General features: G+C 32.4%; 2 protein-coding genes and 1 pseudogene across 2 annotated transcripts; 1 reads left to right on the top strand and 2 right to left on the bottom strand.

Moving 5' to 3' along the window:
• Positions 1-2,350: 2,350 nt before the first annotated feature.
• Positions 2,351-3,367, bottom strand: LOC140972123 (zinc finger protein 1-like). Its single transcript, XM_073434589.1, has one exon. The coding sequence runs from the start codon at positions 3,155-3,157 to the stop codon at positions 2,411-2,413; it is 747 nt and encodes a 248-aa protein (XP_073290690.1). The 5' UTR covers positions 3,158-3,367; the 3' UTR covers positions 2,351-2,410.
• Positions 3,368-12,373: 9,006 nt separating this feature from the next.
• Positions 12,374-15,007, top strand: LOC140973251 (large ribosomal subunit protein uL30z-like; annotated as a pseudogene).
• A 591-nt stretch (positions 15,008-15,598) lies between these two features.
• LOC140973250 (probable CCR4-associated factor 1 homolog 6) lies at positions 15,599-17,057 on the bottom strand. Its single transcript, XM_073435912.1, has 2 exons — positions 16,830-17,057; positions 15,599-16,665 (listed from the first exon to the last, which is right to left on the bottom strand). The coding sequence occupies exon 2, from the start codon at positions 16,525-16,527 to the stop codon at positions 15,715-15,717; it is 813 nt and encodes a 270-aa protein (XP_073292013.1). The 5' UTR covers positions 16,528-16,665; positions 16,830-17,057; the 3' UTR covers positions 15,599-15,714.
• Between the last annotated feature and the right edge of the window lie 2,636 nt (positions 17,058-19,693).

Below are 19,693 nucleotides of genomic sequence, written 5' to 3'. Positions count from 1 at the left end.
AAGTATTCATGCTACTAGTCATGCTTGCTTGTTTGGAGCCACTAGCCCCACGCCATCACGTCCTATCATTGCAAGATTAATCATGCATCTTTGCTTTCATTATTGTGTAATATTAAAATTTATAATAGAAAAGACAGATTTAGGGAAAAGAGAGATTCTTAGTTTTTGACTTAAAAAATCAAGTTTGTGTTTCTTAAATCTAAATGATGCATTAGCTTTTGCTTAATTCGATTGAAATCCATAAGTTGAGGAGATGCTGATTCTGCTTCTACAGAAATGATTTTGGTAAAAAAAAAAAACTAGGATTAGAATCACGTATATATAAAACATATCACAAAACATTATACATTATTCTTTTTGAATTTAATATGGAGTTGAGAATCACATGTTCAAAGAAAGGTGTTTTCAATTGTGTGGGGTTGGTAAAATATTATTTTCACATTTTTTATTTAACTTAAAAGTTGTACAAATTCAATGTCGCTTGTTTCTTGAATTTAAAATCTTAAGCAATCTCCTTGAAGGGGAAGGTAATTTTCAAATCGTAACCCTTTTCATGATAATAATAATAAAAATAATAATTGAATAACGTAGGTTTTATTTAATGTATGGTCAATTATGGATAATGCCATGATTATTGTAGTGTTTTAACATGAATTATTACTAATGACTGCAATTTGGCCCCACGATTAATTGGAGTATCCTCTCTCAAAAGATTTCTTAGGTGAGATATCGAAGCGATCAAGATTTGAGACTTTTTATATTGGGAAAGTGATGTGATTTCATAGCTCAAATGGGTCAACACACGAGTCGATACATTTTTTAAAAAAAAAATTACATTTCGATAAATGGTGTGTAGAGCGATCAAATTACATTTTTTTCATGTTTTACGGCGTGTGAGTAAATTCATTACGATAAATTTCAAATCGGTAACTAGTTATATTTCGAGTTATTGTAGTGAATTTTAAATTCCGAATCTTAGAGATGTTAAAGACAACCTATGGTTTTTGAATGTCTTAGAAGTGTTTTAAAAAAGATAAATCAAGAAGTGAAAAGGTATGCCAAATCTTCTTCATTTTCTCACTCTTTGAAGAAAAAATAAATAAATAAGATATTAAAAAATAAAAAGGGTCATCTTTGTCAAATGTACTACCACAGAAGGACAGGCTTCGCCAACCTATCGATAAAGACTGCCTAATAGATGGTCTATTTACTTAACTGCATGTGGGTCACAAAACTGTGTCGTTTAGGGACCAATCACCAATCTTAACCATCCACTTGTACGCATAAATTACTCAATTCTGATAATTTATTGTATGATACATAATAGTTTCCATCGGACTGTACGGATTCATGTATTGACTTGACATGGTCCATATTAATTTTTTTTTTATAAAAAAAATATAATAATAAACTGTAAATAAGGAAGATCATAAGATCTTGTTGACAACATGGTTCTAAAATTAATTATACTCTTGGATATTTACTTGTGGGCAAGTTGCTTCAAATATTGTGTGAAACTCCCATTTTGAGTCATTATCAAACAAATAATACAATATTCGACATGTGTGAAGTATACCTTTTTTTTTTATATGGAAAAATATTATTTTTTGGTTCTCATTTGTAATTTTTTTCATGTTATCAATCAACTAATGATCGACATAGAAAATTGTCGATGTAGCGTTGGACATTGCTGATATATTTGATATCACGTCAGTAGTTTGGTGAAAAAAGATTGAAACTGAAGAAAAGAAGTACAAATTAGTGGAGCGAAACATGTTTGAAAATGGAATTTGTTCAAGTTAGATGAACAAAAATTTATGTTATTATTATTTTTGTATATGTTACTAATTGTAACTCTTAGGATGTAAATTTTTATCGTATGTCAACGTGAGAATTTGAAGAAAAGCGTTTGTCATAAGATATAAAAGATGTGGAGCAGGTGTTTTGTGAAACAGTTTCACGAATCTTTATTTGTGAGACGAGTCAACCCTACCGATATTCACAATAAAAAGTAATACTCTTAGCATAAAAAGTAATATTTTTTCATGAATCACCCAAATAAGATATCCGTCTCATAAAATACGACCCATGAGATCTTCTCACACAAATTTTTGCCAACGATGTGACAATCTTACTAAAGGGTAAAGAAAGTGCAAAGAAAATTTGTGATCGATTCTTGCGAAATTCTAAAGGGGGGAAGACTACAGAAATGGGGTATTTAATTAGTTATTTAACTTTGATTAATTTTTCGAAATTAACGTTTCGAAAAATGACAATCTCTAGTGTATTTCTATACATTTAGGAGGGTATTTTCTTTAAAAAAAAAAAAAAAGATTGACCAAATTTAAATAACAAAATTATATCACGAAATAAAGAGGACTACAAAGAGAAGCAAAATTAAAGAAACATGTTACAGTTTAAGAGACAAGTCCAGCTTCTTCATGTCCTTTTGATCATCATTATTAATCTTCGAATAATGAGAATTTGAATTCCATCGGAATCCTCCGATTCCATCCATCACCACCGGAGATAACTTCCGGCCACTATCAAATGTAGCAGCTTTGCCACTCGAAGGCGGGCCAATTCTTGGCCACCTACCGAAAGTAGTACTTGATGGTGATGAGAAACCAAAGAAACCTGCTGGCTTGTGGACCATGGAATGAGCTTGAATCCCAAGAGAACTGTTCAAAGATCCATGTAAAGGTAGTGAAGCCATGCTCGAAAATCGGTGACCGAAAGAGGCACCGTCGTCGCCAACTATCCGCCCTCGCTTCGCCATCGTTCTCTCACGTTTATGAGCATTTTGGTGGCCTCCAAGAGCCTGTGAACTGTAGAATTTCCTGCTGCAGTAGTTGCAAGAGAAAACCCGATGCTCGGATTCGTTGTTGCCTCCATTTTCTGGATAATTTGGTGAGTTTTGAGATGGATTCTTGATATGGAAAAGTCTGAGTTCTTGCACTGAATTCTTGTTTGAGAGGCTCAGATCTAACATAAGATCGGAACTCTTGGATTCTTGAACATGGAACTTTTCGATTTGCATGAGTTTAATCGGCGTTTGATTCGTGGATGAGTTTAGATTTAGGCATGATGATGATGATTGGGAATTATTGCTTGAGGTGTCAGGATAATTGCATGACTCTAATCTTGGTGATTCCATAAATGCAGGGTGGTGTTCAAAATTTTCTTTTTCTGGGTTTTTTCCCAGTGATGTATATCAGATATGTGTGTGTGTGTATATATATATGTATGTATGTATATGTATATATATAGATATAACTAATTGGTTGGAAATAAATGTTATAGTAGGAGTTATGTTCTATGTAAGGAGGGGGATTTGGACTTACAGAAAACATAATCATGAAATTGAGAAGGGGTACTGAAGAGCAATTATATGTCATGTGGAGGATGGATAATATATATGACCATTTCAAATTTGGGCAATGCCCTCTTTTGTTTCCAAACAATAATGATGCTGAATCATTTTTAATATCAATATGACAATAACTTACTATGACTTATAGCTCAAGTGGTATCGGCTTCAAGTTTAGGACGAAGTCTTGCATTTGAAACTCGATTATAACAAATACATCTCTCAAATAAAAGTAATAATAATAAACGAAAATGATTTTTTTGTCATTAACTTGTCTAATTTTGAGTTTTGGTTCATTAAATTTTCAAAGTTTGATTTTGGTAAACTAGATTTTTATTGACAATTATTTTGGTCCAAATTCTGACGTGACATAAAATAAATCAGTAATTTTTTAGATTACATCAGTATTTTTCGATGTCACATCAGTATTTTCCAGAGTCACATTAGTAATCGAACTAAAAAAGTAGAAAATTAAAATTTAGTTTACCAAAAACAAATTTTGAAAATCTAACTCAGAAGGAAAAAAAAATTATTTTCTCTAATAACAACAATAAAATAACGTACTAGTTATCTATGTTTATATAGCGTGATGTGAGTTATTATTTGGTGTTCTTTTGGATTTGAAACATGATAAAAATGCAAATATTATGAATTGATAAAGAAACACTTAGACAATAGTATATATTATATGAGTATATATCTTGTGAAACAGTTTTATATATCTATATATGTGAGATAGGTCGTCTGATCCATATCTGCAGTGAAAAATAATATTTTGACAGAAAAATTAATATTTTTATGAGTCTAGTCGGATCGGAGATCAGTTTTACAAAATTAATATATGAGACCGTCTCATAAGAATTTTTATGATATGTTACAATTTATTCATGTATATGGATTTGCATATCGCGTGTGATTGTTATTTAACTAATTTTTTTATTATATGTTAAATATTTATGTCTTTGTTAAGTACTTTTATATTTGCATGCATATTCAATTAATTTTCCATGTATGGTAATTCTTTCAAGCGTGTAGGCTAGGTAGGGGAGGGGATACTTGTACAAAAACTAGGTTCTTCATAGGACCCCATGAAGAAAATACATTTCCCCCAATATTTAATACAATAATTGAATGTGCTATCTACTTTTTACCTTTGTCTTTTTTCCCACGTCAGTTACCATTTTCAGTCTCATTGGATATTTTCCCATTTTTGGGAACATGAGGATACATTAGATAATGGTTAAAATAAAAGATCTGTTTCGTAAAAATACGATTCATGATATCGTCTCAAATAAGTTTTTGCCTCTTATTTTATTGCACCATTTTTATTTATATAATACAAATGGATGTTGTGTAGAAAAATATAATTAAGGTAGCACTTGAAAATATGTAATGCCCGAGATTTAATTACTGTAATCAGAAGTGTTGTAGGAGCTCGAGTGGAGTAGCCGGGCGTCGGTGCAATACAAGCCAAGAAGTTGGACAGAACCTGTGGCGCCCGAGCGGTAGAAAAGGACCGTCCGAGCGCCAGTGCACCACAAGCTTTGCCTTTTTACAGAACGTTTGGCGCCCGAGCGGTAGTTTTTGACCGCCCGAGCGCCAGTGGATAACAAGTGAGCACTCGGGCAGAACATTCCGCGCCCGAGCGGTAACTTATGACCACCCGAGCGCCGCCTGAGAAACAAGAAAAAGGTGTCACGTTGCTTGGACATGCAATTGATATATATATATATATAAGTTTCTTTCTCCTTCAGAAAGCTGAAAAAAGGAAACGAGAAAGCTACGGAAATCCTTACGCCTTTTAGTTTAGAAATTTGAAGGTTGCCCAAAATCCGTCCGTCAGAATTTAGATCCGAACATATTTTCGTGTTCCTCTCGTCAAGAGCTGCAAAAGGACATTTACAGAGACAGTCTTGAGTTCAGAACTGATATTGCTTCAGACCGAGACTACAAATGGAAGGTATAAGTCAATGTGGTATTGGGAGATCGACTTGAGTCGGTTTAGATTTGAGTTTCCCTAAATCACATATTTTACTTTATTGCATTGATATTTGCATGGATTTGATTGATGTACTTGTTCTCTTGATTTATAGATAGCAGGTATTAGACGAGTAATCTTGTGACAGAAGTGCCTGATAGTGGCGGGATCGCCAAGGGAACATTGCACGATGTCACAAGATAGTGTATTGGCGAAAGTGTCAAAGTCTGTCACCGGATGATTGGCTATCGATGTGGATAGAATTGTAGCTTCTTCTATTACTGGTGATCGGTACCGTATCGATGTGGATAGAATCGTAACTTCTTCTATTACTGATGGTCGATATCATATCGATGTGGATAGAATCGGAGTTTCTTCTATTACTGGTGATCGATACTATATCGATGTGGATAGAATCAGAGCTTCTTCTATTACTGGTGATCGATATCATATCGATGTGGATAGAATCGAGATTCTTCTATTACTGGTGATCGATATGGAATGCCAACTTCTGGAAACCGGGATCCCTAGACTAGGATTGAGTCCAGTCTGAATTGTAAAATTACGAGCATTGTCGACAGTCTGATATTGATTATATTTCAGATTTTGATACATATTGCTGTTATCTGTTACATGCTTTATATTTGTTTATATGATTGCATGTTTCGTTGATTTATACTGGGATTATATTCTCACCGGAATTATCCGCCTGTTGTCGTGTTTGTATGTGTGCATTACAACAGGTGGGACAGGTTCAGGGTTGAGGAGATGAAGAGAGATCGTGATTAGAGTGGAGGCTCCGGACTTGGATTAGAGATAGGGTTGGACACTTGATATTAGCTGTTAAACTTTAGTTGAATAAATGTATGTGATACAGGACTTGTACTTTTATACTGAGATGTATATACGTTTTATTTCACTACGTTCCGCATTTTAAAAAAAAATTTAGACCATGTTTTATAATTGATTAAATAGTCCCAATGATGATTAAGAACATGATTAGCGTTCAGGTCCCCACAAAATATTTGAACGTTTTCTTTATATAAATTAAAGAAAACTTATATCATTTAATTAAAAAAATATAAAATAAATAAGGCTCTTAAACATGATTATATAATCAAGAAGTTTTCTTTATATAAATTAAATTGCATATCCATGACCCTTAATACATTGGGGTCGTTTTGAATAGAGAAACACCTAGTGAAGGAAGAGTGATTAATGACAATTATATTTGTTTAAGTTGGTATTCAAAAAATTGGGTTCAAGAATTTAAATTTGAATTTAAAAAGAAAAGTATTAATTTATTACGTTTTTTGTATCTGAATGTTTACATGACTTTAAATTCTAACTACATAGTCACACACATCATATATGCATACATTTTTTTATTACGATATAACCCGCAAACTATGTTAGTCGGATAAGAGTTGGTAGGAGAAATCGATCTCTTAGTCATTGGTCAAACGATTTTGTACTCCATCAACTCAAACACCCTCTAAGAAACACCGTATATGCATATATATTTGGAGCACTAAACTTTGATCGAGACTAGAGCTATCAAACGGACCACCCCCGCCATGGTCAGCCTCCGAACGAGCCACTTAAAACTTAATTCAACCAACCTATTTTTATAATCAAGCTGATCGAACTTGGACATCTTGTTTCGTGCTAACCAGATATTTCTAAATAAAATTGGTTTGCCAAGAAGCTCACGTTCAAAAATGTTATTTACATTTAAACTTTTATGAATATTTTATAGTTTAGGTTATTATTTTTGAAATAATAATTTTTAGTTTTTGAAATAGTTGAAAAAACTAATTTAGACTAAAACAATATAATGCCAAAATTTGATTAAGTAGTATTGAATTTTGGGTCTTATGGTGTGTCAAATTATTTTACTAGGTTTCTATGAATATCTTTTAAGAGGGTTTTATGAAAATGTGGGTTTTCTAAATTTTAATTAAATAATATAAGAAAAACTTTAATTTTAACAAACTACGACAATTCTAAAATATTTATAAAAATTCGAGTAAGGTCGTATTTGTAAATGTTTAAAAAGAAATTGATTATGGATTTTTTCTTTGTGGGCTCCCGAATTATAATATCATTGTTATATCTTATTTACGGCAGCGGAAGTGTGTAAAATTGTTGATTTTTTTACGAAAGATAAAAAAATAAAAATTCAACAGAAAAGTCACGATCTTGTTAAGCCAACATTTTCATTCTCTACTTTCATCCTATTTGGAGTCTTATAATTATGTATCTGGATTTTACGATAAATAAAAAGAAAATAGAGATTAAATATTTAGAGACTTAGTGAAAGAATAAATTGGGTTATATATAGTTAACAAAACAACGATAATAATATATAAGTGCGGTAATTTAATATGAGATGATATGTATCAATAATAACGTATCGATGTGGAAATATCTTATCAGGTGAAACTCGGTGACTATTTAGGACTCTGAAGTAAACATCATATGCTAAAGAGATGGCTCTCACAAACCTTCAGTGTAATACTTTTCCCAAGTACTCAAGTAAGATCCATAAAAACGATCATTTACGAGCCAAAGTAAACTTACATTTCCGAACTGAAGTTGCGTTGTTCAGATGAACCATGACCAGATTTTAAATCTGTTGTTATGTATGCATTGGTTCCGCACTGAATAAAAAACAAGTTTCAGATTATGTATAGTATGATTTTTCAAGAATATCTTTCTCATATAAACTTGAAAATCGAGTGATTCTTGATTTTGGAAAGTTAAGATAAAGAACTACAATTTTCATATTCATCACTTTGTCAAAAAATCGATGAATCATAGCTATAATCAATAGAAGAGATCAACTAGATTTGGGCCAACCTCCAGCCGCTGATCAAACTCCAGCTGCTCCAACTCTAGCCAGACAGCTTGGAAGTCCAGCCGTCAGCCCGATATTAAAAAGTGGCCAATAAGTCAAATATGACCGTTTTAATGTAAAAAAAAAAAAAACAGTACAAAACATTTCAAACAGTCATAATTTTTATATATAACGTCTATATCAATCTTGAGGTCATAAATACAACAATTTGAAGATCAAACAACAAGCTTTGATGGGGATTCAAAACATGGAGAACTTAATTGAAGAAAAAAGATAGAACAAGAGCAAGCCCGAGAAGGAAAGTCTAAATAGATAGATTAAATTAGTGATAACTATCTTCTGTTTGTAAGGATATATTTGAGAGATTAGTATACTGTAAATTATTAAATTCTCACACACATAACCGCTCACACAAAAGATAATTTTCACACAAAGACACTAAAAATTATGTTTGTAGTCTTGTAATAAGATAAATTAAAAATTATGTATATTGTGATGTTGCTTTGTGTTAAGAGTTTTGGTTAAACAAGAGATAAGTCTTAAGTTAAAATGAGTATTTACAAGATATTGTATAAATCAAAGTCTTCTAGTGGATCTTTTCTAAATGAAAGAAAAGATAACGCAGACGTTGTTAATATCTGAACATCCGTAAACAAATGTGTCTCTTTAATTGAAACGTCTACTACTTTTAAACTTTAAAATCCTATTAATTTTTTTTTTGTAAAATTTGAAACTAGTAATTTAAAATACTTAACATTTCCAAAATCCAAAAATTAATTTAACATTTAAAATCTCAAGTGCATAAAAATCCCTAAATCGTCAATTAACAAAAATCATACGTCAACCATTAACATGATCAAAAATAAACTTCAAAATAAAGAATTAAAATATCTAAATAAATCATTCTCAAAATCTTTATCTTAAACTTTAACTATCAAGTTAATGCGGAAAATAAATGTCCCTCGAGAGTGTACTATTAGACTCGATCCACTCAAGCGTCAATGGCTCTCTCAATATCATCCTCACCTGCAACCATCTAAACCTAGTGAGTCTAATGACTCAGCACGTTCTAACCATATGTAACAAATAATACATGCATACAGACACATGCATAAAATCATACTTTTATTTAAAATAAGCTTGTAATCATAAATCATTTAATCGTAAAGCTTTCCATCATCATATATCATTTTGGGTGAAGTTTGATACTTGAAAGTAACTAGCTGTATCATGTGGTCGACTGATCAGTCTTAGCTCCATCATTGCACATGGGAACGGGCACTAGGCATCGCCGTAAAATGGAAATACGATCGTTAGGCTCCCTTCTGGGCCTTCTCCCTCACAATATTCCCAATCATCATCTATCATATCATATTTTTCACAGTCAATTCACATCTTTCAAAATATTTTTTTCCTTTTTATTCATAAAATATCATGTCCTTTCCAAATTCTTAAAATATCATTTTAACAGTAAAAATCGTACAGCTTTATCATACATAATAAAATTCCATATTTTCATCATAAATATTTTAAAATATCATTTAGCATGTATTATGATTCTTCGGGACACTGCCAAACCTTTCGTACTACCCGAGACGTAAAATGATCATTTTGCCCTTATACTAAAAAATTTCCGATTTGACGTTTTCTTACTTTTGTCGACTCGAGCCTATCCCAAACCATCATATAAGCTTAAAATTAATTTCTTACATTTTCTTAGACGTAAACCCGAGCCTTTCGATTTATTTTCTTAATTACTAAATCGTGAAGCGTTTTAATCCCGAATTAATTCAAAGCTTAATATTTTAATCCCAAATCTTAAACATAAATTTTTCATCCCTAAACTACCCCCGTGAGCCACGAACCACACCCCGTGCACCCACGGTTCGAACCCTAACCACTACACCAAGCCACGGATCCCAAACACCGAGCCACCTAGGACCAGACCCTCCCCAGTACCTCTTGGATCCCTCCTGACCTAGCCTAGCCCAGCGCACCAATCCCTAGCCCATAGCCAAGCCGTGCGCTCTTCTCTTTTGTTTCCCTAGGTCGCGACCCTCACCAACAAGGCCACCATGGACCACGGCTACACTAGACCCAGGCTCGACCCCGAGCCATCTTCCCTAGACCTTACTGGACCATCTTAGCCTGCCCTAATCGATCCGTGCACCCCTCCTTCAGAAATCGAGCTGTGCGCGTGTATGTGAAGAGTCCTAGGGATAGTGGACTCTTCCTTCCTTGCTGCCACCGCGTACAGCCACCATCCAGCCCACACAGGACCCTGACAAGCCCTAACCGAGCCCTGGTGCACCACCCCTCCAAGCCGTGACCCTTTCCCCATGAGAAAACCCATAAACCCTAGGTTTTTGCCTTCACCATGCAGGGCTCCTTTATTTCTTATCCAGCCATCGTCTCGTGCCTAAACGACACTCTTTCCATCACTTAAACATCTTATGTTGGTAGCATGTCTCTTAGAATTCATAGCGTTTTCAAACAAATCTTAAAATCTTTAAACTTTGAAAATAATCATCAAAACGTTAAAAGATTTGTAGTCAAATATTTTTTCATGCTAAAATACATAAAACATGCATATTATGATTTGAATGGTGCATCAAAAGTGTTTAGAAGCGTGTCTTTGCGTTTAAAATGCTCGAATATACGATCGCTGGCATGGGTTACGAAGGAGACGAACGGGTGACGAACAACCTTGAATCTTCTCACCAAAATTTCAAAAAATTTGTGCGTGTGGTGTGTGAATTTTCGGCTGAATGACTCCTTAGAACCCTAGGATTGCTTTTAAATTTTTGAAAATTGCATGCTTAATGGGTTAGGATTTTGGGATTTTTGTTTAGGAATAATTGGGCAATTAAATCATAGGTAAATTAGACTCAATAATACCTATTTAATTGTAAAATAAAATTTTGCAAAATTTGTTTTCAAAAATAATAATTTTGGGCCTTTAAAAGTTCTTCGTTTTACCAAAACCGGTTTCAAGGATAAAATCGAGCTCGTCTCGTAAAATAAAATATTTATCGAAAAATATTTTATCTTGGTCGTCCTCGATCTCTTTTCCCCAGCTTATTATTGAATATTCGAATAAAATCTTCAGTTTTTATGATAATTATGCAATTAGATCTTCGATCATATACTATGTATCATTTAAGTATTTAAAATCAATTAAATAAAGTAATTAAGCAATTTAAATCAGTTGCATGCATGCGGTTTACGTGTGTTGATTTTTGGACGTTACATTAATTTATTGCATTTAATTATTGTTGTTGTGTTTGGTAGAATTGTTGAAGCATAATTTGTGTTTTTCGAATACCAAATATTGCATATAAAGTGTTGATAAAATACTTTAACCAAAAATATTTTTACACTTTCAAATTTCATATATTTTAAATACTTTACAAAAATTTAATAGATCTTTAGAGGGACTATTTTGAGCTTTTTTCATTTGATTTGAAAATCAAACTCGATTTAATTTTTCGATGTTCGGTTCATTTTTTTAAGATTTCGAAAACGAACTATTATAACTCACTTTTTGTCTCTCAATCAATCCTATTATTATTATTATTATTATTATTATTATTATCACCATCAATATTACTTTCATCAATAATTTTAAATTCCTATCATTGTGATAATTTTTCAATATAATCATTAATATTCAATAACAATTATTTTAATATAAATATATTCATTTAAATTTTATTGAAAACTCCGTGATGTTAAATCTTGATTCTTGAAACACGAATTTATTTAAAAAATAATATTTCTAAAAACAATATTAAACTACAACATTCAAACCCTTAAGTACGAAAAAATAAAAACCCTAAAAACATTAAAAAAAATTTAAAAATATTTTTCGTTAATTAAATTCAAAAATTTACCAAAATTTAGTTTTAAAAGTTAATTAGAATACTTGGATCCTAAGATTTTTTTATTTATATTTTATATATGAAATGTAAAGTAGATAATATCAACATAAAATGAAATATAAATATCAATTTTTTTAATTATATTTTATTTAAAAAAAACCCGAAAGGTTTCCGATGAATAAATAAACAAAAGGGATTCCAATATAATTTTCAAAAGTATTTGGGGCAGAAATCGAAATAAGTAGAAGCTTGGACTGTAAACGTAAATAAACCTGGTCTTCCCAAAAAGGAATCGTATTAGGGTTTCGAGCTTCAATTTACTTCATCCTTTCCGTCGCTTCCTCCCCGCCTTCGAACATTTATCGAGTAACCATGGCAGCTGGAGAGGCTGCGCCGATGGCTCTGAATTACATTTCGGAAGTGGTATTGAAGAAGAGGAAGAACAATGAGGAGTGGGCCATTAGAAGGAAGCTTCAGTTACAAGAGAGGGTTAAGCGGCTCAAGTCGGAGAAGTTTGCTATCAAAAAGCCCGAACAATTTATCCGTGAATTTCGTGATAAAGTAACAATGCTTGCTATCAGCCATTTTTTTATTCATTTTCCGAAGTTTTAAAACTTTGTGAGCTATTTTGACTCTAAAACACAGGTTTGCTATTGCTTGCTTGTGTTTTTGTGTTTTCTGTTACTTGCTTGTTTGTGTCGTCGCTCTTGCTTGCTTTTGTGTGTCGGTGTGTCGTGCGTGTTTGGCTGATGAATGCTATACGGGTGGCAATTACGGCAGAAAATTTATTTTTGGATGGATGATCACTTATGGGATCGGATTAGATTTTCTAATTTCCCGACAAATAGACCACTTATTTTAATTCCAGACCATTGTGCTGATGCATTTTTAATGTAATGGAAACATATGTTCATGGGCTTGTAAGTGACTTGGTACTTCATTTTTCTCTCGGTATTATATGTGACTCTTCAAGAGGTGATTCTTGATAGTCTACAGAAGTTCGAGAGCTTGATTTTTTTTGTTTACATTTTTATATTTCAAAAGAGTCTTGCATTCGGTAAATAACAAAATAAAGTGGGTTTTTTGCTATAGAAGTACTTCAGTATTTTATCTTATTGTTTGTGGGTGTTCAATCCGTTAAAGTTATACTGTTAAATATGTCAAGTTGTAAGCTTTTGTATAGGAGTCCAACTTATCTGTTCTGTAGATTTAATAAATGGTAGATTGCAAAAGTTACCCATATTCATTGCATTGCATCCAGGAGTTGGACCTCGTCCAAATGAAGTGTAGGGGAAGAAGGCTAAGGAGATGGGCAACAGCTACATTTGATTCCGAGCTCTTATTCATCATACGCATTGGGGGGTGAGCTCAAATAGTCTAGCCCTTGCCTCTTTTTTTTCTTTTTTTTAAAATTTGCTGTTTCCTTTACTATTTTAACTTACTATTTTCAGGAAAAATGATATGCATCCACAAACTCGTAAGCTCCTGTATTCTTTGAGATTAAGGAAAATATTCAGCGGGGTGTTTGTGCAGGCAAATGAAAGAATAATGGAAATCTTACAGAAGGTGGAGCCTTATGTGACCTATGGGTATATGATATTTTTCTTTACATCATTCCTACTGCTTTATAGCTGGTTATTTAGCAAACTTTTAGTTACTTGTTTTTCAAGCACTTTCCTGTTTGGATAGAGTAGTGAAGAATACCTATTTGTTGAACTTTTAGAAGAGGAAAGAGGCTGATTTTGTCTTTTTAGTTATTTTTTATTTGTGAAAAAATCCCATCTAGACAACTTATTTTCTAAAAGCCCTTAAAAAAAATCGCATATGCTCTAACTTTTTGTATTCAAACACACTATCTAGTAATAATATCATGAGTTGGCTCTTCTTATCTTGAACTTTCCAAAGTGGGGCTAAATTATCATAATGCTGACTGGTTTGAATTCTCTGTTTGAGTTTGTATTTAGGTTCAGTCTAGGTGTTGCATTAAAAAGCTAAGCATTGGAACTCTGTTTTCTGAGAAATTGTGCATCTATTGGAATGGAAGAAGTAAAAGGAATCATTTTCTTCAAAAAATTGACAGTTGACTACCTAGTCAACTTCATACCTATAAAATTAGTTCAACCTATAAAAAGCGCAAAGCTTTCTCCAGCTAGCTTGCAGTTGGCTATGCTGATTACACATTGTCTTCCCAAGGTTAGAAATTGTATCCGTGTTCTGTTCCATGCGTAAAACTTGGATCCGAACAGCTGTCTGTTACTTTTTCATTTGTTCTGATTTTTGTCCAGACATGTGAATAATAAACGGAGAATTATCTGAGCAATTTACTTATTGATCAATCACAATTATATTCCAATTTAATGGACTCTCATGATTGGCAGTTATCCAAATCTGAAGAGTGTGAAGGACTTGATATACAAAAAGGGTGTTGTAAAAGTTGGCAAGCAGAGGATTCCTTTAACGGACACATAGTTGAACAGGTATTGATCTATATTCAACGCATGTTTTCCTGTTGGTTTTATCAATTCCTCGAGAAGTTTTAACGTCGTAATGTATTTCCTCATTCTGGCAGGAATTGGGTCAGAATAACATCATATGCATTGAGGATATTGTGGCTGAAATTGCTAATGTCGGCACACATTTTAAGGCAGTCACAAATTTTCTTCGTCCCTTTGTGTTGAACAATCCGGATAAAGCATTGATCGGTAGGAAGAAACGATTCAAGGATGGAGGAGACTCTGGAAATCGTGGGGACCTTATAAACGAGTTACTTGGAAAGATGAATTAGCATAAGAAAATTAGATCTTGTAACGTGGTAAACGATCTAATACTATTGTTTTTTTTTTTTTGGAAAGTCTAATACTATTGTTTTCTTGAGTATATTCAGATTTATGGCTCTCAATTATGGTTGTGAATCACAATTGCTTGTGCTTTCACCTTGCCTAGAGTAATGAATGACCCTCTGATTTAATCTGTCTTAATTTGGTATTCGTACGCCTTATTCTTCTCTCGCATCCCTCTCCCCATATAACGAAATATGAACTTTGAAGCTGTCATTTGCGTCCCATGATTTATTTTCCTTAACCTAGTAATACCTACCTGCGTTAACAGTGGATGCTTCATTACTTCCACATTCTCGACATCCTTCACTTTACATCTGAAGACCAAAAAAAATATCAGAAAAAACTTCCAAAGCGAATTTCAATTAACATTTGTTGTTAAATTAACATTTTTTTTGTTTAAGTATGAGTTCACAATTGAAATTGGTGGCGGATTCCAAGATGTTGACAAGAAACTATGATTTTATGTGATTCGAGGTAAAAACCTGTGTTTTCTATTGATCAAATGGAAAATTTTGTTTTACTATTTAAATTTCACAAGCGACTGCTTGGCGTTCGTTCTGAAAGAAAATTAGGTGAATCAATTATCTAAAAAAAACCTAAGAACTCAACAGACGTGACATTGTGACATCATGTATAGCAAAAATGTAAAATAAAGAAAACATAGAGAAATCAAAAAACCAAAAGGATGCAATTTTTCTTTAATAAACAACCATCACTTCAAAAGTATACAAAAGAGTGCGGCAACATCCAACAAATGCACTAAAAAGAAATACATCTCATTTATTCTATCCATTCTCAACACCTAAACCATACAACACACCGGAATACTTCTCCATCGAGCCGATGAAGAAGTTCTCTTTCAATTTCTTGAATGTACAACAAGTAAGCAAGCTATCAGAACCTGCCTGATGACAGACCCCAACTCTGTCCACTTCCAACAACTCCGCCAACTTATTCAACCCACCGTGCAAACTGTTACAAAATTTCATCAAATGTTTGACATCGTAAAGCACTGGAAAGTACACATTGATCAAGGTAAAGAATCCAGACTGCGTATCAGGCAAGCTCTGACATGTCAAGAGCTTGAGCAAGTACCCAAAATCATACCCACTATGAAACGTCACCCAGTACACGTTGTCGTTCAAAACGATACCAGATGACATTAAAAGCTCCCCAAAAAGCTTGGCATCAATGCCCTTTTCGTTATTCTTTGCGAAGTCAATACCACTTTGTCGCAACAGCTCGATTGAATCATTTGCAAAGACATCCTCATTTGGATTGAATTCGCGGAAATTGAATTGCCAAATGCAATACTTGTCACTACCACAAGTGGGCAGATTTCCGTTTTCGTCCGAAAATGTTAGTCCTAGCTGGATTAGCTTCAACAGGTCAACATTGTCTTTCAATGTCTGGTAGTGGTAGTCACCCGAGTTCTTGAAGTTTCCCACGGGACGAAGAACAATTCCCGGGAACTCGGTGTCCATGGCGATATAAGGATAATCATCGACAATATCACGAATCAATGCCAATTCTTCATCCAAATTATCGGCCCAAACGTCCCTGATTTGAATCGAATCGCTTTTGGGCAAAAGCGACATCTAGGAAGATCAAAGCAATTCCCACATAAAATCAATGAGAGGTATTCAACTATTCAAATCCAAGGGGCACCCAAAATCGATTCTTTTGAATATCCCTCAAAACGAATACCTCATAAAGTAACCAATTCGCAGAAAAATCTGCAAGAAAACCCCAAAAACGAATAAATAAGCCCCAAATTAAAGGAAATACAAACCCTATCAAAACGATTTAGAAATCACAGCCCAAACAGCGTTTGCTAATAACAATCCAAACCCATTTGAATAAAAAACACAAAATGAGCAATAAAGATCGAAAAACTTACCTTCTCGTCAACAAAATCGGATCCACGAAAGATGTGAAATTTAAATTCGATTCCCCGGATTCATAACACATACATATACATTGCATAGATTTTGATTTCTCGGGTGTGAATTATTAACAATAATTAAATATATAGAAGAGGGTGTTAGGGTTTGGTCAGGAGGAGATGATAATGAATGTAAGGCGGCTATGGAGTGGGCCAACGTTGAACGATCAATTTCCCTTTCGCATTTTCTTTCGAAATATGTGGTTATAAATTATAAATAGATTGTCGTAATTTTTTAGGAAAATTGGACTTAACTCCCCAGCCGTCGTTTTTTTTGTGTTCAGTCCCTGGTTACTTTTTTAGTACCACATTTCCACATGAAGTGTACCACATTTCCACATGACATAGTACCACAATTTTGTGGGTAAGGAGTGAACCCAAATAAATGTTTTGATTGAGGATTTTTCACCAATTTCCCCATTTTTTTCTCATTTTTATATATTTTTCATTTGATTTTTTTTGAGGAAAATTTTCATTTGCCCAACAATTTTTTCACTCTGAATTTTATTTTTTTCCCTAATAAAACTCTGAATTTCGTTTTCGAAATTTTAAAAATGCATCTTCCACCTAATTAATAGCATACCATATTCGATGTTCGAGCGAGTAGAATATCTAAGTGTGAGTTTTATTAGCTGCACAAATAATTTTTGGCAAAAACTTCCGTGTAATTTGTGAGACGAATCTTTTATTTGGGTTATCCATGAAAAGTTTTACTTTTTATGTTAAGAGTATTACTTTTTATTATGAATATCGGTAGGGTTGACCCGTCTCACAAATAAAAATACGTGAGAACGTCTCACAAGATACCTACTCATAATTTTTTGAGCAAGTATGTCGTATTGTATTTTTCAAGTGTGATTTATCTAGCTAACGTGGTTTGCAGATTACTATTTTAGCCCGAAGTTTACTCGATATACACTGAAAAATAATGATTATGAAATTTTATTGTAATAAAAAAATAGCATACAATATTAAGTTTTAATATCTAAATTAAAATTTATATAGTAATTAAGTGAATACAATGTATGAGATATGATAATTATATGATTGATAAATAGTTGAACTACGTAGATAATTAATATTGTGTGATAAAAAATATATGATGTTTGGTATCAGTAGAGTTTTAAAAAACGATAGGCGGTAGTTGGACGACCGCTAAAACAATTTTTTTTTGTCTGCCTACCTATCTAATTTTTCTTGTTTATCCTTATATTTCTCCAATAATTCATTTATATCAAATTTTAACTCAAAAGTAATGACATGTCATCGTCTTTATCTTATACAAATTGATTATAAAATATGTGAAACAACCTTTTCTAAAAAAATTTATATGTATGACTATAAAATGTGAAATAAAATTTTAAAACTTTTAAACACTGGGAATGAGTATAAAATGCAAGATAAAATTTTATATCTCACATAATGACCAAAATACCTTCACCATGTAGTAATTAATTAACATTCTTGAAACAAGTGACTACATGATTAAATATTAATAAAAGCATTTTTCAAATAAATTAAATCGAAATATATTACATAAATAAATTTTAAAATATAAATTATTAAAAAATAGATTAAAAAATATAAATTGGCACATGATCTGTATCATAAGTTGGAAAACGAAACAAACACACGACATTGTATTATTTATTTATCTATGCTTTATCTGTCCTACCAAACACTGACATAATGTATCACTAATAAAATATGTCCACACGTTACATGTGTTATTGTTATTTTTAATTTGATCAAATAATATTAAATAATTAATATGAAATTATTTTTAATTTAAAAAAGTTGTTCGATTTAAAAGAGAAATTTATTTTAGATTTTTTCTATATAAAATATGAAGTGACTTGAGGAAGTTTTTAATAAGATAAGAAAAATAATTATAGAATTAAATATTTTGGTCTGTTATTCGTTCAAATTTAATAATATAATATAATAATATAGATATTTATAATATGTGTATTATATTATTATTTTATAAAATATCTGTGCTGGAAGGATATTGATTGGCTAATGCTTGATATATATTTTTTTTTTTTGAAATGAATGCTTGATATTTTTGAATGAGGATGATTCCAAATTTGGAACGATTTAATATTTAATAGTTAATATTCACAATTTCTTATTTTTTAAAAAAGCTCGATACTCATACTTTATATGCATTTGGACATCCTATTTTAGTAGAAATATTTCTAACGTGTGTTTTTTTTTATCGACACACAATAGATTATTAATCCAATTTGTGATACTCTCTAATCTTCAAGAATTTTATTTTGAGATATTAAATTTGTTCTGACATTAGATTAAGGTATATATGTTGGTAAATATATAGAGAATTATTATGTACTTTAAGTTTCTATAAATAGAATATGTTTTCTTTGGAAGGACTAGAGCTGCGAAAATATATCGAAATATCGTACCGAAAAAATACCGAAAAAATCAATATACCGAAAATTTCCGTATCGGTATCGGTATGGAAAAATGCCATACCGATATTTACGGTTCGGTATACGGTATCGTAGTTCGGTACGGTATACCGTACCGTACACACCCCTAAAGAGGACGTACATTTTGAATCCAAAAATAAGAACATAAATTTCTTATGCTGTACAAAAGAAAGTCGAAATTTCAAGCACGAATCGAAGAGCTAACGGAGTGTTAGTATGTCGATATTTTAAAGAAGTGCATATCAACGGAGGTTCTGGGTTGATTTATCTTGGGGACGACGAGTGATCATAAAAAAAAGGATTTGGAAACTTGGACCAAGAATGATTTTCTTTGCATAAACTATATCCTGAATAGTTTATGTG

This window comes from Primulina huaijiensis, chromosome 3 (assembly GCF_012295235.1).
Source record: "Primulina huaijiensis isolate GDHJ02 chromosome 3, ASM1229523v2, whole genome shotgun sequence".
Classification (NCBI taxonomy): Eukaryota; Viridiplantae; Streptophyta; class Magnoliopsida; order Lamiales; family Gesneriaceae; genus Primulina; species Primulina huaijiensis.
Note: the sequence above shows the minus strand (reverse complement) of the source record. Positions and strands in the feature narration are given on the sequence as shown.

Excerpts from the sequence above, each read along its gene's own strand:
- LOC140973250 (XM_073435912.1), bottom strand. The coding sequence starts at position 16,527 with ATGTCGCTTTTGCCCAAAAGCGATTCGATTCAAATCAGGGACGTTTGG.
- LOC140972123 (XM_073434589.1), bottom strand. The coding sequence starts at position 3,157 with ATGGAATCACCAAGATTAGAGTCATGCAATTATCCTGACACCTCAAGC.